The sequence below is a fragment of the Xenopus laevis genome, chromosome 8L (genome assembly GCF_017654675.1).
Source record: "Xenopus laevis strain J_2021 chromosome 8L, Xenopus_laevis_v10.1, whole genome shotgun sequence".
In the NCBI taxonomy this organism is placed as follows: Eukaryota; Metazoa; Chordata; class Amphibia; order Anura; family Pipidae; genus Xenopus; species Xenopus laevis.
This window is the reverse complement of record NC_054385.1, coordinates 8,211,992-8,236,104: the sequence shown is the minus strand read 5'-3', so window position 1 is coordinate 8,236,104 and position 24,113 is coordinate 8,211,992. Positions and strand designations below refer to the sequence as shown.

The following is a 24,113-nucleotide window of genomic DNA, read 5'->3' as shown; positions in this document are numbered from 1 at the left end:
TTCCAAAGTCAGCTGAAAACTGCCAGTTACGATTTTCTATTAGGCATTGCTTCAGTATGAATCCTCCACTAAACACAACTAGCAGGAACAGCCTCCTGCATTGTTCCTATTTTGTACAGAGAGGCTGCAGGATAAGGCGACTTTACGTATGCTTTAATTCTAATCAACTGTCCTTCATTTTTTATCTTTTTAATAGTTTTTCAATTATCTGCCTTCTTCTTCTGATTCATCCCAGCTTTCAAATTGGGGTCACTGACCCCATCTAAAATACAAATGCTCTGTAAGGCTACAAATAAATTGTTATTTCTCGTCTTTCTATTCAGGCCTCTCCTATTCATATTCCAGTCTCTTATTCAAATCAATGCATGGTTGCTAGGGGACCCTAGCAACCAGATAGCTGAAGCTGCAAACTGGAGAGCTGCTGAATAAAAAGCTAAATAAGTCAAAAACCACAAATAATAAAAAATGAAAACCAATTGCAAATTGTCTCAGACTATCACTCTCTACATCATACTAACAGTTAATTTGAAGGTGAACATCCCCTTTAATACAGAGGCTTTCAAAGGGCTCCATAGACCTCTCTGATTGAGTAAGGGTCCTTGTCCAAAGAACTTACACTTGCTGGAATCGCCGCATGCTATCCAAAATGTTAAACTGCTGCCAGCGCTTGGAGAAGTTGACCTTGCCTTCAATGTGGTCGGGGTTCCCCAGGTGGACAAAGGTGAGATCCTGCAAGATCAGGCCTCTGTAGGGAGGAGACAATTGAAGGAGACAACATAAAGTCATGGTGCAGACAGACAGCTTGGGCTTGAAGAAAGACACACGTCCATTGGGTTCAACCCTCACGAGCAAAGGGCAAGTAAACACTAAAGCAAAGTGATACTCACAAGTAGGGTATACAGGGGGGTTCGACCTCAGCCAGCGCTGCTCTGTAGGCTCTGAAAGAGGACGAGCTGTCAATCAACGTGCAGTATTCCGCCAGGCCCTGGTAACGATAGAAATGAGAAGGGTTACACCAGCCCTTCACTTACCCCCTATATACAGATTATACACAACAGCCATGAATATCTTGTAACTTATATCCTTATAAACGGTGACTAGTGATGTCATCAGTTATAAACGGGGAGGAGTGATGTCATTTCTGTCACATGACTCACTAAAACTTGTGTATTAATGATAAACAAAGTACCCCTTGCTGGAAAATATGAGGATATTAGAAGGACCGCTTTTATATGGTCATGGAACTCCTCTGTGACTTATAATATCCTTATATTTTATAATAGGGGGTACCGTATACACTATATATATATATATATATATATATATATATATATATATTACCCTCCCGCCCTCAATCACCTCTGACGTCTGCTTCTGCCACTCTAGCCTGCGAATGGGAGCGGAGTCCAGTGCAGACAGGATGGCAAGGTAGGAGTTAAAGTTGTTCAGTTTCCGAAGGTGCTGCGGAAGAAAAAAAGAAGGGAGTTTTAAGTTTCCAGCAGGTCACGCTTTTTCCTCCTCTCTAATGGAATCTGCTAAATTGCTTCTAAACAATATATATATGGATTGCTGGAAGCTGCAACGTACAGTGGGAAATACAGCATCCCCAAGGCATCCATGTTCCCCTGTGGGTTTTCATATATTTCCAGTCTTGCCTTGGACCTCCCCGTAGTGTCAGTGACACTGCACATGCTCAGTGGCTCTTGACTGCTTTAAGTGTGTACTGGGCATGCTCTGTAAAATGTAATTCCTGAACCAGCAAGTGGTCATTTTGCCTGGTCATGTGCTTTCAGAAAGAGCCAGCACTTTAGGATGGAACTGCTTTCTGGCAGCCTGTTGTTTCTCCTTCTCAATGTAACTGAATGTGTCTCAGTGGGACCTGGATTTTACTATTGAGTGTTGTTTTTAGATCTACCAGGCAGCTGTTATCTTGTGTTAGGGAGCTGCTATCTGGTTACCTTCCCATTGTTCTGTTGTTAGGCTGCAGGGAGGAGGTGATATCACTCCAACTTGCAGTACAGCAGTAAAGAGTGACTGAGGTTCATCAGAGCACAAGTCACATGACTGGGGGCAGATGGGAAACTGATAATATGTCTAGTCCCTTGTCAAAATTAGATATAAAAGAATCAGTTTGCTCTTTTAAGAAACATATTTCAGGGCAGAATTCTGCTGGAGCAGCTCTATTAACTGATGTGTTTTGAACCATGTCAGTATCCCTTTAACATTACTAGCTATTTAGAGCTTAAGAGAAAGCTTCATGGACTAAAGTCATATCCACCGTCCTTTCCATGCAATTGGATGACATATTTGGATAAAAACCCAGAATAATATTTAATGATCCCCTTTAAAAAATAAGTGCTGTCCATGAGCAGAAAGCAAACATGGCGTTAACCTTCTCACCTTCATAATTTTAATGAATTTAAGCAGCAATCGTTCCCGGTCCTGGGCTTTCTCCTGAATCATGATGATGGATCGGACCCTGCATGGAACGAGGCCCCAACATACAGTCAGATAAATCCCTATTGGCAGCCCCCCCTACTCACCCCCACATCATGAAACGTCCCATGGACTCACCAGTAGGACATGTTGTTAAAGTGCTCTGTGAACTGAGTTAAGTTTGGGCTCTTCTCCTCGTTTTGCTCTTTTGCCCACAGCAAAACCTCAGGAATCTAAAAGGTGGATTATTATTATTATATATTATTACTCATTGCCATTCACCATATAATCAGATTCAACATTACTGATAGCAACACTATTAACTTTCATGTACTCGACTAACGGACATAGTTTTTTTCATTCTGTTTCCCCCTAGCTTCTCAACAATGGTACAGGCTCAACTAATTTATTGGCTCATATTGCCCTCCTGTTGTGTTATAATACCCTTATAATACCCTTGTGAGAAGCCATCAGAAGTGGTGGCTTAGGGGAAGTGGAACAATATCATTGGGAATTACTCCAGCTTGTAATATTCCCCTGTACTAAGCACAATTCAGCAGGAACAGCCCCCTAAGTTTGCTCATAGTCTGTACAGAGAGATCCCATAAAACTATGGCAGCATAGGTATTCCCTGTACTAAGCACAATTCCGCAGGAACAGTCCCCTAAGTTTGCTCATAACCTGTACAGAGCGATCCCATAAAACTATGGCAGCATAGGTATTCCTCTGTACTAAGCACAATTCAGCAGGAACAGTCCCCTAAGTTTGCTCATAGTCTGTACAGAGATCACATAAAACTATATCAGTATAGGTATTCCCTGTACTAAGCACAATTCAGCAGGAACTGTCCCCTAAGTTTGCTCATAGTCTGTACAGAGAGATCCCATAAAACTATGGCAGCATAGGTATTCCTCTGTACTAAGCATAATTCAGCAGGAACTGTCCCCTAAGTTTGCTCATAGTCTGTACAGAGAAATCCCATAAAACTATGGCAGCATAGGTATTCCCCTGCACTAAGCACAATTCAGCAGGAACAGTCCCCTAAGTTTGCTCATAGTCTGTACAGAGAGATCCCATAAAACTATGGCAGCATAGGTATCTCCTGTACTAAGCACAATTCAGCAGGAACAGTCCCCTATGTTTGCTCATAGTCTGTACAGAGATCCCATAAAACTATGACAGCATAGGTATTCCCTGTACTGAGCACAATTCAGCAGAAACAGTCCCCTAAGTTTGCTCATAGTCTGTACAGAGAGATCCCATAAAACTATGGCAGCATAGGTATTCCCCTGTACTAAGCACAATTCAGCAGGAACAGTCCCCTAAGTTTGCTCATAGCCTGTACAGAGAGATTACATAAAACTATGACAGCATAGGTATTCCCCTGTACTAAGCACAATTCAGCAGGAACAGTCCCCTAAGTTTGCTCATAGTCTGTACAGAGAGATCCCATAAAACTATGGCAGTATAGGTATTCCTCTGTACTAAGCACAATTCAGCAGGAACAGTCCCTAAGTTTGCTCATAGTCTGTACAGAGAGATCCCATAAAACTATGACAGCATAGGTATTCCCCTGTACTAAGCACAATTCAGCAGGAACAGTCCCCTAAGTTTGCTCATAGCCTGTTCAGAGAGATCCCATAAAACTATGGCAGTATAGGTATTCCCCTGTACTAAGCACAATTCAGCAGGAACAGTCCCCTAAGTTTGCTCATAGCCTGTACAGAGAGATCCCATAAAACTATGGCAGTATAGGTATTCCTCTGTACTAAGCACAATTCAGCAGGAACAGTCCCTAAATTTGCTCATAGCCTGTACAGAAAGATCCCATAAAATTATGGCAGCATAGGTATTCCCCTGTACTAAGCACAATTCAGCAGGAACAGTCCCTATGTTTGCTCTTAGTCTGTACAGAAAGATCCCATAAAACTATGGCAGCATAGGACAAAGAGCTACACAGTAGGAAAAAGAAAACTGTTTAACGTTATAGAGACTTTGGGCTGAACATGATAATATGAAAGAAAGACACATAAGCCATTTTATAGGTCCGTGTCTCCGTCTCAGCTTCAACTGTCAGAATGAACAAAGGGCCAATGGGCAACGATGACAATGAAATCTCTTATTTACATACATTTGGGGGCTCGACCATTGAGGGGACTCTAGCAGTCACTTACCTCTATTTTATAGAAGAGTTCCGCATCCAGCAAAGTCAGCTGCTCTGCAATTTCAAGACTGTGGAAATCATGGAGCGTCCCTGGCCTGTAAATAAGGACAATGCAGTTGGTAAGTATGGAACTGCAGGGGAGTATATTTATTATTGTAAACCCTAATGGGCCTGGGGTGGGGAACTCTACCTTGCGGCTACTCCTCTGGCAGCCAAGGGTTTAAGTGCAGAATTGGCGTGGTGCAGCATCCTCTTATTTTCCACCTTCTCCAGAATGTTCTTACGCAAGATGCGAGCCAGGCTGAGTTCCCCTTTACACACCAGCCGGAAAACTAGTTCCATCAGCAGCTTCAGGATCTCGTCAGTCATCTCGACCAAGCTGAAGGGATAGGAAAGCCGTATATATAGTGTGACTATATACAGCCCCTGTTACGGTATAGCTATGATGTCTCTTGCAATATGCACTGCTGGTTCTAACTCCTGAAACAACCCCGCAGAAGCCAGCTGGTTTTCTAATCTATTCTTATCCCTCGAGCCATTCCCAATCAAAATCAATTCAGTGCCTAGGCAGTAACGCAGTTAGAAATCAAACCATATCTTACCATAACTCATCCACCACTCTCACCAGCACAAAGAAGGTGTTCTTGCTCACACGCTGCTTGAAAGTGTCTTGAAAGTGACAGAACCTCTCATATGTTAATCAGAAGTTAAAGAAAATACAATTTTATTGCTGTAATTCATCACTCAGACAGCAGGGGGCAGCAAACAAGCACAGACAGATGGATATAAGAGGGATTGAGCATTGGGCAACTTCGGGCGACCTCGGAAAACGAAGCTCACTGATTGACTTCCCGCCGGCGATTTAATTTCTAGCCGGCAGGAGGCAGTTCAGGGAGATTAGTCGCCCCGAAAAAGAGGAGACTTGTCGTTGGGCGGCTATACAGTATCTCCCCGAATCTGAGCGTGTGTCTCTGCCCTAACAGTGATTATGATGTGTCTTTACCCAGCAGTGCACAACTAGAACTTTCACCCCAGAAAGGTAAATCACATTCGGAAGCTGGAGCCAGGGCATATTGAAAAGGATATCTGTACTGGAGCTTCTGGATTAGCTCCTCTGGGGAAATAAAGGTGCGGTACGTCGTGAGAAAGGCTTCGAAGTACAGGACAAGATCTATAGGAGACATAAAAAAAAAAAGAAGGTGTCATAAAAAAATCAAATCAGTTGTGGGGTGCTAAGGTGAGCTTACATTCGTTCTCACTCTTACATAAAAGGGGAAGTTCACCCTGTAATTAACTTGTAATCAAAAGACATTTAACTTTTTGAGCACCGGCGTTCCTGTCTGCATTTATAGGGACACACACTCAGATTCGGGGAGATTAGTCACCCGGCCACAAATCTCCTCTTCTTCGGGGCGACTAATCTCCCCAAACTGTCTTCCCGCCGGCTAGAATCTAAATCGCCGGATGGATGGCACTCGGAGCGCTTTGTCGACGACGACTTTGACGACTCCCGAAAGCGAATCGCTCCGAGTGCCATCCCGCCGGCGATTTAAGGCAGTTCGGGGAGATTAGTCGCCCCGAAGGAGAAATCTCCCTGAATCTGACCATGTGGTTCTGAAATTTGCCGGTGAGTGCGCTTCATTTTCCAAAGATGCCCCACGAGCAAACTTCAGCGACATACGAAAGAATGTAAATCACCAGCGGTTCGAGGAGATTAGTCGCCCTCCGAAGAAGAGGAGATTTGTAGTCGGCCAACTACTCCCGAATCTGAGTTTGTGTCTCTGCCCTAGAAACCAAACAGGGACCTGAATGGCAGCTGGTATAGGAGAAGATATATATATATATCTATATCTATATATATCTATATAAATATATATATATATATATAGCAAAACATAGAGCTAATTTCCAGTATAAGGAAGGGATTCTTAACCTACGGGTCAGACCCAAAGCTGGGCCCCCATACTGTTTAGCACGAGTCCCCCACAATCCTGAGATTAAGTGAATAAGCTTATAGAGAGCAGCCATAACATCATGGTGGATATCTGTGTCTAAAGCAGTTGCTGGGGTGTCTGTGCTGCATTTGGGTTCTCTGATAAAGCACCTCGGCAGGGAAAGAGTTACACCTTGATAACCAAAGGGCAATATAATCGCCATGAGTGAAGCCTGATCTTCCAGATATTAAACCAGGGTGGGGTTTAAACTTGTGCCCATCCACATCTGACATTTGCGCCTCTGCCTGCTCCGACACGCAAGGCCCCGGGGCATTCATCATCCCAAGGAAGTGTCTCTGGAATGCAGCAAAGATTCCAAGGACAGACAACTTCCCTTCACTACAATTGTAACCCTTGCTGAAATAATTCTATTCTGTGAGATACTGTTTTATAGGTGAAATCAGCCAGACTAAGCTTTTTACTGCTGCAAGCAACTCACTCCTGCTGCGAGGCTCTGACTGACAGTAGGAGTGATCGGTTGCACCTAGGGTAAATGCATAGGATCCCTGCACTAGTGATGTTTGGGCCGGTTTGACACCCACGGGACTCGCAGGGTTCGGGGCGACCTCAGCACTTCCTTTGCAGGTCGCGACCTTACACTGCTGGCTTCCTGCTTCTGTTTTTATAGGTGCAAACTCGTCATGCCCTGCCCCTTTTCTGATGTCATCTACGGGACGGGTCAGCACGGGCCTATAAACAAATCGGGCTATGGTTGGGATCAAGCAAAATCAGGGTTGCCAGGTTAGCGGGTTTTCAGCTAAATTGGGCTACTAATTTAAAGCCCAGGCGGTTTTTTGAAACTACAAACTAGCCGAGGTACGGATTTGGGCTACTTTTTGGATGGTTTGTACTTTGGAAACAGCCAAAGTTATTTCTTGCCCTAATGAGCCTGTGTCTCCCAATGCATGTTGGGTAATGTCGTTTTTGTTTAACAATTTGCCAAATTTAATGTAAGACTACAATACCCAGCATGCAATGGGACCGACTTGTGTAAAAGTCGGGAGCTACCAGATTTTGGGCTCTGTACCCCAATCTCCCGTCACTCTTAAGCATTCTCGTGTTTTCTGGCGACTTTCCTCAATTTCAGGCAATTTTGGGGCAAAAATTAGCTGGCTACCAAAATGTCTAGAGGTTGAGCTGTTTTACTAATATTTATTGAAATTGTATATGTATTAGGCCTTATGGGGCCCCTATACCTCCTGGGCCCCCCTCTGTAGTTACGACCCTGGTGACGGGTGACTCTGTCCCATTTTGCTTCATGCAAAAATTAGAAAAAAGGCATATTTTCACATATATTCATTTATTTTTATAGACTTTTTTTCACTGCACATATTGTGCTATTTTTGGGCTACCTTTGAAGTGCCTCTTGGCTAGTTTTGGGCTGGTTTTGTAGCCAAGACTTGGTAAACCCTGAGCAAAACCCGACCCGCACATCACTAACCTGCACTATGAGGTGTTTGCAGCAGTAAATAATGTTAAGCAGCAGCTTATAGCACTTGGCAATGAATGTGAGAGCAAAGTAAATGTGGATCTCCATCCTGTGGAACTCCATCCTCACCTTTCCGATCGGTCTCCGTTGCATGGACCAGCAAGATGTCCCCTGAGCCGCCTCTCACATCCGGTCCATCATCACCCTGTGAAAGAACAGACAGGATTTATAATATCATGTGATCGCTTCACCTTCCTTCTTTAGGATTGTGGGTCACGGTCTACCTCTTGCTTCAGGGTCAGTTTAGCCATAATCTCGCTATGGTCAACAAGAGAGAGTTCATCGATCTCGTCTTGCTCTTCCCCCTCGCCATTCTCATCACTGTGACAATCGGGGGACTTTGGAGGCCTAGAATAAGAGTGGGAGGGAAACAAAAGAAATTAGGGGTGCCCACTATACCTTCATACTCAGAGATTTCAGATAAGGTTTAAACAATAGGATACAAGTGAAGCAATTTGTACGGGTGAAAGCAAGTACCTGTCTGAAGCGTCGTGGTTCTCTTTGCCTGGCAGACAAGGTTGGGTGCAGTTCAGCTCGGGTTCTTCATTGGGTAAAGGAGAATCCTGCGGATAGGGGGAGGCACATCAGACAACGGCAGGGAAATCATAACTACAGGGGGGCCGTGCTTGGGGGCAGTAATTCCACATTGGATGTGTTCTTGTATTTTTAAAACAGGTCCAACAACAAGCACATCAGCTATGCCCCTCCAATGAACCTCCTATGAAGCACAGCGGGATCTATATGAGCAGCCATATTGGGCAGCAGTCTATAATTTCAGTGACACATGATAATAGTCACCACAAAGTGCCCCCCTGTTGGACAGTGTAATGGACTAGGCTTTCTAAAGATCATTAAAGGGATTAGCGGACTGCTATGCATTTATACACGCCCCATCACTCGTCTGCACTGGTGACATAGACTGGATATCCCTGTTATGTATAAATCAGCCATTCACAGCTGTCTTTACTCTTTATTGTGGGACAGATGGGAGAGAAAAAGAGAGGGAAAAAGAAGGGCAAGACGGAGAAAGAGAGTGTTATGGGCAAGATGGAGAAAGAGAGAAGGGCAAGATGGAGAAAGAGAGAAGGGCAAGATGGAGAAAGAGAGAAGTGCAAGATGGAGAAAGAGAGAAGGGTGAGATAGACAGAGAGAGGACATGTAGAGAGAAAGAACAACAAGGTGGAGATAGACAGGAAAAGGCAGAGCGAGTGAGAAAACGAAAGAGAGAAAGAAGTATGACATGGACAGGGAGAGAGGGGCTAGGACAGAGAAAGAAGGGAGAGATGAAGAGAAAGAGAAGGACAATATGAAAGAAAGACAGTGGAGGCAGAAGGGCAAGATGGATAGAGAGAGAAAGACAAGCTGGAGAAGCAGAAGAACAAGGTAGAGGGAGAGAGAAAGAATAACAAGATGGGGAGAGAAAGAGAAGAACAAGATGAAGAGAGCGTAAAGAACAAGATGGAGAGAGAGAGAAAACAAGAGGTGGAAAGTGAGAGAGAAGAACAAGGTGAGGACAAAAGGGAAAGATGGATGAGGACAACAGGGCAGGATAAGGAGAGGAAGATGGAGAAGGTAGGACATGATGGAGAAGGTAGGACGTGGCAAGATGGATACAGTAGGATAAGGTGGTGATTAATATTTGGTTTGGCCAACTTGCACCTTTGCCAACTGGTAGGTGCTAGAATTAGCGGTTCATCACCTCCACACTGGCCACAGGTCGGCCAGTCCTACTTGATAAGGATAATGGGGCCCCCAGAACAGCTGACCCCAGCCCTGCAAACACCGACACATACAGAATTAAATGTACTATCCAAACACAGGATTGTGTTGATGGCTTCCACATGATTTCTATAGGCAGCTATGAGAAATCATTGTGTTTGACGGCAGATGGTAGCAAGGCGTAGCGAGTGCAGGGTATTATGGGTAGTGGACACACTCACAAGCAGCAGAGATGGGGTCCATGCACTCACACTGGATGAACAGAACATTTACACTAGAGCAACACCTCAACACTCAACGTGTACCAAGCACCCCTAAAGCTTTCATATCTCGAAGACGAAAGCTTCTCCGGATGGACTAAAATTTACCATTAGCCACAGCCCACCAAGCGTCATCTGAGCATGATGGAAGTTCTGCTTCATAATAGCTGGGACCGGATAACCCTCACCAACCACTCATGGATTAAGACAACCTATAGATGGGTGAAGACAACCTATAGATGGGTGAAGACAACCTATAGATGGGTGAAGACGACCTATAGATGAGTGAAGGCAACCTATAGATGGGTGAAGACGACCTATACATGGGTGAAGGCGACCTATAGATGTGTGAAGGCGACCTATAGATGGGTGAAGACAACCTATAGATGGACGAAGACAACCTATAGATGGGTGAAGGCGACCTATAGATGGTTGTAGACAACCTATAGATGGTTGAAGACAACCTATAGATGGATGAAGACGACCTATAGATGGATGAAGACAACCTATAGATGGATGAAGATGACCTATAGATTGATGAAGACGACCTATAGATGGATGAAGACGACCTATAGATGGATGAAGATAACCTATAGATGGGTGAAGATAACCTATAGATGGTTGTAGATAACCTATAGATGGGTGAAGACAACCTATAGATGGTTGTATACAACCTATAGATGGGTGAAGACAACCTATAGATGGGTGAACACATGCCAGCGCTCACCAACAATAGACAGGTGGACACAAGCAGTCCCCACCCACTATTGTTGGGCGGAGACATGCTAATCTCCACCCACATCATTTTTTTTTGAGGAAGGCATTTGAACTCCCAGTAACTAAGCATACACAACATACCATAGACCAGAGTAAAGGTTTTTTGGAGAACAAGAACATATTGCCTGCCATGCCATGCCAAGTTAAAGGACCACAGTCACGATTCCCATATTTAAAACACTAAATGCAACTAACTGTTCATTATAACACAGACACAATGGCCGTGGTATATAATATAAATTAACTGCTTTTAAATAAAGTCCGTATGGGAAAGGATGCACCCAACTCCCAGCATGCTTTATTAAACATACTGGAGAATGCTGGGACTTGTGTTGCCCTTCTCTGACATGAGGTGCAGTTGGGTAGAGCAGCGGGGAGGTGAGAGGGGCATGCAGCAAGCTGGCGAGTGCCTTACTAAATGCCAGGGCATGCCTTCTTTCACCCCAGCTGCTCCCTTACTTACACCACTGCAGGGAAGAGGCTCTCCGTTGCTTTGCCCAGAGGAATAAAGATTGACGTATTCCCCCTCGCCCGCCTCCTCGTTGGCATTTTCACTCTATGGGGGGTTGGGGTGGGGGGAGAAAAGACAAGGTGGAGGGTAAAGGTTGGATTGGCAGGCATGTTGCAATTTCCACAGTTTAAAACACCGGGCAAGCCAAGTGCTCCAGCCATAGTGAGTGTAGGAAGTGAAGGTACAGTGGTCTCTACCCTCCAACACTTGAGTGATCCTGCTGCAAGCAACAGACTCATGCTACAAAGTGCACTTTCATATACTGACACACCTGTTTACTCTGTCTCCTTGTCTTTTGCTATCACTTACCAACACATCAATAAATCATGGCTGCATGGGAATTCCGCTCTACCTGGTGACCCCTTACTTGTAAGCCCAGCTTAAGGTGATTCCTTTAAAATTTAGAGCCCCTGAAGTCTTTGCCACGGGTTCCTGTACCAGGAGGACAATCACCGTGCGGAGACTTCTCCATCTATTAATTGCTCTTGCTTTTTAATAAGCAGCTGGGTGGCCTCCCACAATGCTCCACTGTATTCCCACAGATGTCGGGTGGTGTTGTAACGAAGCTCGTTTCTTTAGTCATGCGGCCACTAAATGCACCAGATGACACAGCAAGCGAACACTCACACGCACATACAAATGGCACATGCACAGTAGGTCCATTTCAGATTTTGAAACACAAATCCCTGCACCCCTACATGGCATTTGGTTGCTGCTATTGGGATGCTGAGAGTTGTAGTTGAATCACATGAGGGCTGAAAGGTGCCTGGCTCTCCGACATATAGACGGCTATCCAATCAAACCTGACACGACCCAATGATGGAGGGGTATATGATGGAGGGCGGATATGATGAGGGGCCGATATGATGGAGGGGAGATATGATGGGGGGGGAGAGATATGATGGGGGGAGATATGAAAGAGGGGAGATATGATGGAGGGCGGATATGATGAGGGGAGATATGATGGGGGGGAGAGATATGATGGGGGGAGATATGAAAGAGGGGAGATATGATGGAGGGGGATATGATGGAGGGCGGATATGATGAGGGGCGGATATGATGAGGGGTGGATATGATGGAGGGGAGATATGATGGAGGGGAGATATGATGGAGGGGAGATATGATGGAGGGCGGATATGATGGAGGGGGATATGATGGAGGGGGGATATAATGGAGGGCTGATATTATGGAGGGCAGATATTATGGAGGGCGGATATGAAAGCGGGTGAGTTGCCACACAACAATGCCCCATAATCCCTCCAGTTGAGACGCACTCCCCCTTCTCACCGCTGATGTCTGCAGGGTGCCGGAGAGAGAAGCCTCAAAGGCAAGGCAGGCAGGTGGGGTCCCGCAGGAGCTGCCACCCTGAGAGGGAGGTAAGGGGGGGAAGAGGGGTACTTGGGGCGTGGCAGGGGGAGAAGAGGTGGAGTCGGAGAGCACAGGGGAGAAGCGGGAGGAGTAGAAAATGGCAGGGGCCAGACGGGGCGGGGCCTGGTTATGAGAAGCAAAATCCTGGGAGTAGGAGCGGAAAACAGATTTGTACTGGGGCAATGGATAAGGGGAGGGGGGCAGAAAGAGGAGGTTAAAACAAACACAAAAAAAAAAGAAAAGCAGATTAGTGTAAAAGCAGTTTAGTAGCACTCACACCAAGAACGTCTCTCACTGGCCCAGGAGCTGAACGGGTACAACCTCTCCCCCCCCCAGCTTGGTTTATCCCAAGCCTGGGCCAATGCCAGGCATTTCCAACAATAAACATGGCACCCGACCAAGTCTGATCACATCATGCAGTGTTTCTATATGACGTTATAAATAATATCCTATGGGTGGGTAACTGCTACATTGAATTATTCATGGACAGCCCCTAGTACTTCTCTTACTCAGCCTACGAAGAAGGCCCTGGGGTGGGGCAAGCAGTATGGCAGGTTTCCACCAATAGGTGTAAGTGGAACTACACACTGGATGCACACTATACACAATATCCTCATGCTGTACAAAGACAACAAAAACAACAGAAAGAAGCCTGTGCCTATAAATAGTATTTACTTCTCTTTTAAGCCACCGGGGAAGCAGAACGAAGAAGTCATTTTAATGCCACTGTATGGCACAAGGCAAAACCTGGGGCTTAAAGGAGAAGCAAATCCAACAGTTAAAAAACCTCTACCCCCTACCCTACATAGACTTTTCCTTTAAGAGTCCAGTGGTCCGTACCATTAAACCTGAGAGAGGAGGTGTGTGTAAAGTGGGCTATACCATTCTGACAGCCGCTGGCAATGTGCATATTCATTAAAATGGCATTTCTCCTCCCAACGAACGTCAAGTCTGATGTAGACAGTGCAATTAGTCTTCATTTATTTATGGGTTTTTTTTTAAAATGTATTGAGCTTTATTTATTCAGCAGTTCTCTGATATGGCATTTCAGCAGTTATCTGGTTGCTAGGTCCTGATTTACCCTAGCAATGGTTTGCATTAGAGACAGGACAATGACCAGTGGAGGGGCCGTATAGAATGATAGGTAACAGTAATAGTCAGTGGTGTAACTAGATGTTACTGGGCCCCACAGCCAATTCATAATAGGGGCCGTAAACATTCTACCAAGATAAAATTGATTAATAAGGGCCTTAACTGGGCCCCCTACAGTCCTGCCCCACCCCCCTCTTGCAACCGCAGGGTAGTTACGCCCCTGGTAATAGTAATAAAAACTGCCACTTATTTGGCTGCCAGGATCAGTGACCTCTGTTTGAAAAACTGCAAAAAGAGGCAGAAGAAGGCGACAATAATAAAACAATTGAAACATAGTAAAAATGAATTTAAAGATGAACAACGCTCTTAACACGTTGGGTAAATTTCTTCCCTATTTCCTTCCATTTCACGCCTCCCCTCCTTTCCTCTATCCCCCTCTTTCCTTCCTTTCCGGGAGTCTCACATGCCGGAGGCTGCCTCTGGAATCTGAGCTATGCAATTGCACAGTGGGGACCGCTGGAATGTACCAACATCCCTCCACCCCTCCCTGTAATCTTCTCTCCATATGGCCCTGCACAGCACACCCCTCCAGCCCCTGTGCTCTGTAAGCTGATCCCAAGCAGAGGGTTTGATCCCTACCAAAGCCTTTTTGTAAATGGGTAGGGACTCTGGTTACCAACAGGTGAGGGGCTGGCTCCCAGCTCCAACACATACCGTTCTGATGTCCACCTTTAGAATTAATATCGTAGGGCACAAGCAATTGGCAGCGCCACGACAGATAAAGTTCAGGCTTCTTAAAGGCCTCAAAAAATGCATTTTATCACATTCATTGTAATTGAGTCAAGCTATTTTAGCCATTCAAGGTTCAAGCTATTTCTCAAAGTTCACCCAAGGGAAGAATTTACTGGAAGCAGGTCCCCTCTCTGGTTGCTAGGGGAATGGAACCCTAGCAACCAGACAGAAGGAAAATGCCAAGCCTGATATTAGCACAAGAAGAATACAAATCATTAAAAAAAATCACTTACAAATATAATATATATTATATATTTTTGAATTTATACATATTGGAGGAGGGAGGTGCCAGATTGATTCCCTTAGACAGTACAGTATGATGGTATAGCTTATTGTGTGCCCAGAACATTCCTTCTCTGTATATTTGTATTTTTATACATATGGGAGGAGGGAGGTTCCATATTGATTCCCTTAGACGGTACAGTATGAGGGTATAGCTTATTGTGTGCCCAGAACATTCCTTCTCTGTATATTTGTATTTATACATATGGGAGGAGGTGCCATATTGATTCCCTTAGACAGTACATTATGAGGGTATAGCTTATTGTGTGCCCAGAACATTCCTTCTCTGTATATTTGTATTATACATATGGAGGAGGTGCCATATTGATTCCCTTAGACAGTACAGTATGAGGTATAGCTTATTGTGTGCCCAGAAACATTCCTTCTCTGTATATTTGTATTTATACATATGGGAGGAGGTGCCATATTGATTCCCTTAGACAGTACAGTATGAGGGTATAGCTTATGTGTGCCCAGAACATTCCTTCTCTGTATATTTGTATTTATACATATGGGAGGAGGAGGTGACATAATGATTCCCTTAGACAGTACAGTATGAGGGTATAGCTTATTGTGTGCCCAGAACATTCCTTCTCTGTATATTTGTATTTATACATATGGGAGGAGGTGCCATATTGATTCCCTTAGACAGTACAGTATGAGGGTATAGCTTATTATGTGCCCAGAACATTCCTTCTCTGTATATTTGTATTTATACATATGGGAGGAGGGAGGTGCCGTATTGATTCCCTTAGACAGTACAGTATGAGGGTATAGCTTATTGTGTGCCCAGAACATTCCTTCTCTGTATATTTGTATTTATACATATGGGAGGAGGTGCCATATTGATTCCCTTAGACAGTACAGTATGAGGGTATAGCTTATTATGTGCCCAGAACATTCCTTCTCTGTATATTTGTATTTATACATATGGGAGGAGGTGCCATATTGATTCCCTTAGACAGTACAGTATGAGGGTATAGCTTATTATGTGCCCAGAACATTCCTTCTCTGTATATTTGTATTTATACATATGGGTGGGAGCTGCCATATTGGATTCTTTAGTTGAGAATGTAACATTATATTATATAGAGCAGTGAACACAAGCACTGTATTGTCACCAAACTGCAGTCACAACTTTCACCCTCTCAGCCACTACTGTTCTAGACTGTCTGCTGTGCTGCAACTCACCGAAGGCACAGGAAAGGAGCCGTGGCGGCTCAGAAAGCAGTTAGAGACGGACAGACTGATGCCCTGAGGGTGGCTGGTGTCCTCGGGTGGGAAGACCCCTTTGGCTGTCTGTGCACAGAACTCAACAGAAGAGAAGGAAGAGGCAGCAAAGGAGCCCTGCTGAAAGAATGACAGACAGACAGACAGGAGGTGGAAAGGAAGAGAGTAAAACATGGAAGTGGATGCACAGGCACATAACCAGAGTCACTTAGTCATATAAGCCTGAGAAATGAACAATATCCCGGGCTGGATGTAAATGCTTCCCAGCTGAGAACAAACCAACATCTTCTCCATCTCAGCAACCATATGTCTCTCAAAGTTCCTCTAAGTCTTAAAGTTGCCATGTACAAGGCAGACACTGGCTGCCAACTTTGCTGGCATTTTGGCACACGGCTAGAAGAGAAGATGTGTACGGCCAGCATATTAGTGTGTGGAAGCTGCTATACTGCTGTATAATGCAGAAGAACATCTTTCTAACCTAGGAAGCCCAATGCCCAACAATGGAAATAAAGCCACCCGTCTGCTGTGAATTGGCACCAGCCTACACTTACCAATTGCCTTTGCTTTGGGGGTAAGGCAGGGGGCGGGGCGCGCTCGTGGCCAGGTTCGGGGCTGCTGAACGAGTCGTTGAAGCCGTAAACCTCGCGGAGATGTTTGTTCTTCTGCTGGTAGATGTGCTCGTTCTGTGGGGTTTGGTAGAAGACGGACGGCTGCGGTTCTGAATAGTCTTCTACGAAGCGCATGTACGTCATCACTGCAACACAAGAGGGGAGAATATTGACTGTGGGGCCCCCGTTATTTACATGAAGTGGGACTCTCACCAATGGCTGCCTTACCCCCTGTGTGACTGTACCCTGGCTCAACTACTCCTAGTGCCCTCTGGAGATAATACATTAGTGAGAGCCATTAGATAAGTTGTGGGTGTTAAGGGTCTCCCTAGGCCCCTGTTATGATCTCATCATGGCTCATCATGGCTCACTTCTGGCAACTGCTAACTAGAATGGATATCCTTTGTGCTACTGTCATGATAAGCATGAGCCAACACTAAGGGCACACGGTCAGATTCAGGGAGATTTCTTCTTCAGGGCAACTAATCTCCCCGAACTGCCTTCCCGCCGGCTAGAATGAAAATCGCCGGTGGGATGGCACTCAGAGCACTTCGTTTTCTGAAGTCACGGAACTGTCCTCATGAGGCAACTCCGGGCGGCTTCGGAAAACGAAGCACACCGAGTGCCATCTTGCCGGCGATTTTCATTCTAGCCGGCGGGAAGGCAGTTCGGGGAGATTAGTCGCCCCGAAGATGAGGAGATTTGCCGCTGGGTGACTAATCTCCCCAAATCTGACCGTGTGTCTCTGCCCTAAAGACCTCTAACTCGACTTTTGCAGTTCAGCAACACCAGGGAGAACTGGCGGCTAGGAGTTGCCTAGATGTTACTCAATGAGAAGATCTGACCTGCTGTATTCTTTTACCATTCCCCTTCACTGTTGGCCTAGCCACTGAGCTACAGAGTCCCTTTCAGCACAGCCGTGAATAGAGGAGCTGCAGAGACCGGCACAGAAGACTTCCCAGGGCTTGGAAGAGGCATTCTGCCACCTCATTAAAAGGAATTAACTGTGCCATGCTTATACTTGGCGTGGCTTGTATAGTGTTCCATGACGTTGGCCCCCCTTCAAGTATTAGCGAGCGTGTCACATTCTTGCTTATTTACTGTCTGCAAACTGACAGTTACAAATGACTGGCCACCAATTTAAAGCGATGACATTTTTTTGAGGGGGTTGGGAATATAAACAACACTGACTAAGCTGATTTATCCTCCCAGAACATCAAACCCCACTTCATATGTAAGAGAGATGTTATTAACCCCCAAGGGTGTACTTTAGAAATAACGAGAAATGATGTCACTTCTGCTGGGCTGGTCTCACCAATCAATGGTCTTATTCAGGCCTAGCCAACTGGCGGCTCCCAGCCGGTGCCAAATTACCACTCCCAGCATGTTGTTGATATCTGCGGAGAACTCAAGAGTGAACCAACGTGATGCCGATGGGACTAAAGTCAGCGACACTTACTATGTTTGTTCTTCTTCTCAGGGAGCGGAGGAGGACTCTCTGGGATCCCATCAGACTCTGCTGCAACAAAATCCCCCAGGAATTCGGCCTGAGAAGCGGTTCCTTGCTGGAAAGGAGAGATGGCGGCAAAGGGAGGCAGAGAAGCACCGACAAATGCGGACATGTCATCTTCACAGATGTTATCGTACTGAGAGGGGTGCCTTTCATAGCATCCTCGGATACCGTCCGAAGCCTGAGGGGTCGTACTCCTCCTTTTCTTCTCAGGTAGGGCAGGTGGGGTTTCTACAACCGAATGCGGAGTCGGCTCTGAATTTGGGATGTTGCCGGCGGGTATCTGGAAGCTTTGTCCTTGAAAGGGGGAGGCAGACTCTAGGGATTCTGGGAGAGGGCTGAGAGTGTTTCCATGGCCCGGCACTTGGTCGGTGCTGGAGAGGTCCTGTTGCAGGAATTCATAGTCTGGGTCATAGTTATCTGATGGAACAGGATAAAATAGAAATTAGAGACAAAATCATTCAGTTTCTCATCGAACTGTATTCTGATCTGCGTGACTTACAACCACCCATAACCTATGTTGCACCAACATGAAGGACAAGGCCGACCCCTATAACCTAATTTGGTGGCAGCTTCAGGTCTATGGCTATCTGTAAATATCCATTACCGCCCCCATCAAGCACATATTGGACTACCATCTTCCACAATTATCCCCACGGCATGGACAAAAGCATTTTAAAGGTTCCATGTTCCGGTGATGCTGTACGGTCACATCTGCGGAATATTCCTGCGTTAGTTCAAAGAACGGTCCCCATCTTCCCAACCTGTTGGGTTATGACCTCACTATGGAGTCACAGTCTCCCGGTGAGTACATCTGCACCATCATAACACTCTCACTTAATATGCCAAAAAGGAAGATACAACAAACTCTTAATCTCAATTCAATTCACCTTCTGGCTGGTCATTTAGGGCAGAGACACACGTGGAGATTAGTCGCCGGCAGCAAATCGCCTCTTCTTCTGGCGACTAATCTCCCCGAACTGCCTTCCCGCCAGCTGGATAGCACTTGGATCGCTTCGTTTTCTGAAGTCGCCCGAAGTTTCCTCATGAGGCAACTTCGGAAAACGAAGCGATCCGAGTGCCACTCCGCCGGCAATTTAGATTCTAGCCGGCGGGAAGGCAGTTCGGGGAGATTAGTCGCCAGAAGAAGAGGCGATTTGTTGCAGGGAGACTAAACTCCCCAAATCTCCACGTGTGTCTCTGCCCTTAAGGTGGCCATACACTATAAGATCGTGCCAAATGAGCGGACCGTAACCCGATATGGCCACCAAAGGTGATATTATGTTAATCTGATAGTTCAGTCCTAGGGCCAAACAATGGAAATAGGCGCTCACAAAACGACGACCGCATCAACTAGCCAATGCGGTCCTCGATCACCAAAAAAAAATCAAACCTGCCTGATCAATATCTGGATGATTTTTAGCCTATTGATCGGCAAGACCCATCGGAGACCCATCTACGGAATTTACCCCAAATCCTACTAATTTAAGGATGAGCCTCACTGTCGCTGCTCCAGGTGCCCTCAGATGAATAACCCCCAGCAGTTTGGTATCAAAATGCTACAAAGGGAAGACTCCCACAAGTGGTTGAGAGTTGTAGTTCTAAACTAGCGAACGTTCCCTAGCATCTTCCCGATGAGGAGTACAGGATTCTGCCCGAGGCTTACCTAGAGTTTCACAGCTGGTGTTTCGGGAGCATTGGCCGCTGTCTCTGTCCAGCGAAGAGAGATGCTCATCCGATTTGCTGAGTTTCCCCATACTGCTGCAGGGAGAGAGGCGCGGCGACTCCCCCCCGTACGACTGACTCCCACCGGATAACCTGCGATGCACGTAGCAATCCACTTCAAAATCCTACAAAGAATGACACCAAGTCAGCCACCGGCTTAACAAGACTTCAGGGAGCACAAGTCACCAACGCCATTGTTATTATTGGTGTTTTTTTTTAATGATTTAGGTTTTTAATCAGCAGCTCTCCAGTTTGCAGTTTCAGACATCTGGTTGCTAGGGTCTAAATCACCCTAGCAACTATGCACTGATTAGAATTAGAGACTGGAATATGAATAGAGAGAACTGTGTATTAGTAAGGTGAGCGCTCCACTTTTACTGGAATATGAATAGAAACACGAGTAATAAAGTAAAATAAGTGGCAACAATAAATGTGTAGCCTTACACAGCATTTGTCTTTTGTTTTTTTTGATGGGGGTCAGTGACCCCCCCAATGTAAAAGCTGGAAAGTCAAATAAAACTGTAAAAAATAATGAAGACCAACTGAAACGTTGTATAAAGGAAAAAGAGCAGGTACTTGCAAAGACCAATCTTCCAGGCAGACTTGTCAAATCATTTTTGTTATTCCAGTACACAAGGAAAAAGCCTTACGCGTTTCATATCACTCAGATACTTAATCATAGGGTGAAATGTTGCTTAGAATTGGGCATTCTATAACATACTACATCCAGGGTCGGACTGGCATATTTGGGGCTCACTGGGTTCCAAACCTCGGGGGCCCCTGTGCATGCACAAAAGCCGGCGCACACCTCGCACATATTTTTGCTTTTATTCTGGCCAATCAGGGAGTGGGTCTGACCCTATTCTTACGCAAATGCATGGCATTCTGGGTGAAAAAAATACAGGAGGTCTCACAAATATGATAAATCGAAACTGACCTGGGCATTAATTCCGACGGGCAAGCTGGAGCCACTTGTAGCGCGGCTCATGGGTGCTACCACGGCCACCCGGGTGGGTGAAGGTGCAGATTGTCTTTTCTTTGGGGGCAAAGCAGGTGGAGGGCTGCGAGGAAATAACAAACCATGTGAATCAATGAAATCTCTATATCTTAAAATAGAAACAGACAGGAAATCACCAATTCAGACAGATTTTTCCCCCAATTAACCCAAGTTTTTTGCCTTTACAGAACTTGCGAGAAGATGGTTCCTCTTTCGCATGGAAAGTAAATCCTCATTTCTAGTATTAGAGAAGTATTAGAGAAGCGGTTGCTTTGCTACTTCCTCGCCAAGCATCTAGACCCAATTGTAATCACAATCTCATTCTTTATGTGACCGTTTACATTTTCTTGGGTCACATCCTCTTGTCTTTCTTGAAGGAGAAGCATCGGCTTTGTTGTTCCATGAGACATCCGGTTACTACCTGGGTCAGCAGCTTATACTCATCCATCAGACTGGAGCAAGGCACATTCATAGACTCGGTACTACAGACATAAGTCTTGCTCTGGGCTCAGTTTGTGAGTGAAAGAATCCATAGTGCTACTACTATAAAAAGGTCCATATATATATATATATATATATATATATACCTGTTATCCATTACTCTGATTCCTGGTAGCGGGGGCTTTGGCGGCGCCAACTCTTCACTCTCCAAACTGTCTACATGGACTTCCTTGCACGTGGGCTCAGAGTTCTTGTTAAGGATTTCCAGCTCACGCTCGGATAAGGGCAATTCTGCGGTGCTAGAAGGGATAAGAATAAACAAACATGGAGCACAACAGATTTATAGAGTAACAGGCGAGGCCAGGTCATTATTTTATAGGGAAACAAACTGCAAACAGAGGACATAATGAATAAGGCTGGAGGGGACAGATATAGGATTATATAGGGGTCAGACTTACCTGTCCGTTTTGCACGCTGGTAAGCTGGGTTTTGCAGTGGCAGATGGGTGCTCCTGTTTCTCGATCATCAGACGCACCAGTTCCTGCGAATAGACACAACAGATACTATTAAATGTCGGCCAGTGCTTCTATATGTGACTACCGGTGAGATCTACCAGGATAGTCGTACTTATCTGTTATCTACTGTGTATCCTGTGCTTGAATGGCTGCCCCCATGGCTACACAACAGCTTGTTTATATAAACTATAGTAGTACTTATCTGTTATCTACTGTGTATCCTGTGCTTGAATGGCTGCCCCCATGGCTACACAGCAGCTTGTTTATATAAACTATAGTAGTACTTATCTGTTATCTACTGTGTATCATGTGCTTGAATGGCTGCCCCCATGGCTACACAGCAGCTTGTTTATATAAACTATAGTAGTACTTATCTGTTATCTACTGTGTATCATGTGCTTGAATGGCTGCCCCCATGGCTACACAGCAGATTGTTTATATAAACTATAGTAGTACTTATCTGTTATCTACTGTGTATCCAGTGCTTGAATGGCTGCCACCATAGCTACACAGCAGCTTGTTTATATAAACTACAGTAGTACTTATCTGTTATCTACTGTGTATCCTGTGCTTGAATGGCTGCCCCCATGGCTACACAGCAGCGTCTTTATATAAACTAAAGTAGTCTTTCTGCAGAAAACACACAACTTTTACGAGTGCAGGGCAACTGTACATTATATTGTCATTCTTTTAAATCACTTTCATTTTTTTGGTGTTACTGTTCCTTTAAACCTCTGCATTCCAGGGAATCAAGGATTTAGAAAGCCAGGCCTGAGATTTAACTGGCCCCGTCCTGTGCTGCCTCCAAGGAAACATCTGTAAACAATTTAGCCTACATGTGGGACATCTGCAAAGGCTCATCAATGATGTGATATAGGTTTCTTGTTGTTGCTTTGGCAACTGTCCCTAATATCTGCCCATAGGGGGTCTGCCTCGCACCAATATCACCCCTAATGGGCTTCCAATCAGGTAAAGGGTTAAAAGAGACTCACAATAGATGTAGATGTTACATACTTTCATCTCCAGTACACAAACGCATACACAACACATACACAAACACGTACACAAACACATCGTTCCAGGGCTGCTATTTCGGCTCATACCAACGGGTGCAGAGAATACGCTCGGCTGCCAAAACCGGCGGAGCTGCTTCCCTTGATGTGCATATGTTTGTACAAACAGAGACATCTAGGAACAGCCATCTGGCAAAGAATTTGTCCTGTAAAGCCCCAGCAGATGTCAGACACGCAGCACCAAAGCCAAGGCCTTGCTGTTGAATGGCCATGTGCCTGTAGATTGCAAGCTCTTATGGCAGAGAACAGAGATCTATAATAAGTGACGCCTAAAATAAATGGGACTGCGTGCATGGAGATTCTAACAACACATTGAGGATTTTGTGGGCCCCCAGACTGGTCACGCTAATAAGAATATCGGGGGGCCCGGGTTAACTGTGCCGAGAGGGGAAATCACAGCTGTGGAGCTGAACGTCAGGGAGGGAAGAAGCCTGGAAATTTCCCAATAATCTGACTTCACTGCTTGGATGACCTCACGGATGCAAAGTACAGCTGTTTTGTCTCCAGCGAGGGGTGACGGCTGCCAGGCGTACGGCTGCTTTTAACCCCCTCTGCTCCCCAGCCGAGAGGAACCAGTCACATGAAGCTGGAAACATCTGGCTGCCCAGTCTAAAGGCGGCCATACACTATTAGATCCGCTCATTTGGCGAGGCTGCCAAACGAGCGGATCTTAACCCCGATATGCCCAATAATCGGCTGGGTGAATCTGAACGAGATCGGATTACAAGGCTGCGAATGGGCGCAGACAGGTCGCAGGACCACATCAACTAGCCGACGCGGTCCTGGATCGCAGAAAAAATCTAACTTGACCGATCGATATCTGCCTGATTTTTGGCCTGATATCGACCAGGAGGACCCGTCGGGAGCCCTCACACATGGGCAGATAAGCTGCCGAATCGGTCTAAAGGACGGTTTTATCAGCAGTTTTCATCTGCCCGTGTATGGCCACCTTTAAGATCCCTAATCCATAAAAGGGGCAAGCAGCCTACACAGATACGGGGGTTGCTACAAGTAAAGGTGACCATAGACGTAACAATTCCAAGAAAGGTCGTTTGTTTCAATACACACATGTAGAGCTAAATTGTCAGATATTCAGATAGAAACAATAAAATTCTACCTGTATCTGACGA

General features: G+C 45.5%; 1 protein-coding gene across 6 annotated transcripts in view; it reads right to left on the bottom strand.

Annotated features, from left to right (window-relative positions):
- Nucleotides 1-24,113, bottom strand: part of rapgef1.L (Rap guanine nucleotide exchange factor 1 L homeolog) — a 55,901-nt gene that overhangs the window by 1,116 nt on the left and 30,672 nt on the right. The window contains exons 5-25 of one of the 6 annotated variants that reach the window (XM_041572433.1): nt 21,854-21,936; nt 21,542-21,694; nt 20,895-21,018; nt 19,899-20,082; nt 18,182-18,652; nt 16,666-16,868; nt 16,076-16,234; nt 12,638-12,892; nt 11,303-11,395; nt 8,561-8,646; nt 8,308-8,431; nt 8,153-8,228; nt 5,687-5,771; nt 5,203-5,295; nt 4,791-4,979; nt 4,611-4,695; nt 2,575-2,669; nt 2,401-2,479; nt 1,360-1,461; nt 888-985; nt 617-745 (exon numbers count right to left, since the gene is read on the bottom strand). In XM_041572433.1, coding sequence (XP_041428367.1) covers nt 617-745; nt 888-985; nt 1,360-1,461; nt 2,401-2,479; nt 2,575-2,669; nt 4,611-4,695; nt 4,791-4,979; nt 5,203-5,295; nt 5,687-5,771; nt 8,153-8,228; nt 8,308-8,431; nt 8,561-8,646; nt 11,303-11,395; nt 12,638-12,892; nt 16,076-16,234; nt 16,666-16,868; nt 18,182-18,652; nt 19,899-20,082; nt 20,895-21,018; nt 21,542-21,694; nt 21,854-21,936 — 2,966 coding nt within the window. The remainder of the gene's footprint in view (nt 1-616; nt 746-887; nt 986-1,359; nt 1,462-2,400; nt 2,480-2,574; nt 2,670-4,610; nt 4,696-4,790; nt 4,980-5,202; nt 5,296-5,686; nt 5,772-8,152; nt 8,229-8,307; nt 8,432-8,560; nt 8,647-11,302; nt 11,396-12,637; nt 12,893-16,075; nt 16,235-16,665; nt 16,869-18,181; nt 18,653-19,898; nt 20,083-20,894; nt 21,019-21,541; nt 21,695-21,853; nt 21,937-24,113) is intronic. The other 5 variants (XM_041572434.1, XM_041572435.1, XM_041572436.1 and 2 more) reach the window with 5 other exon arrangements.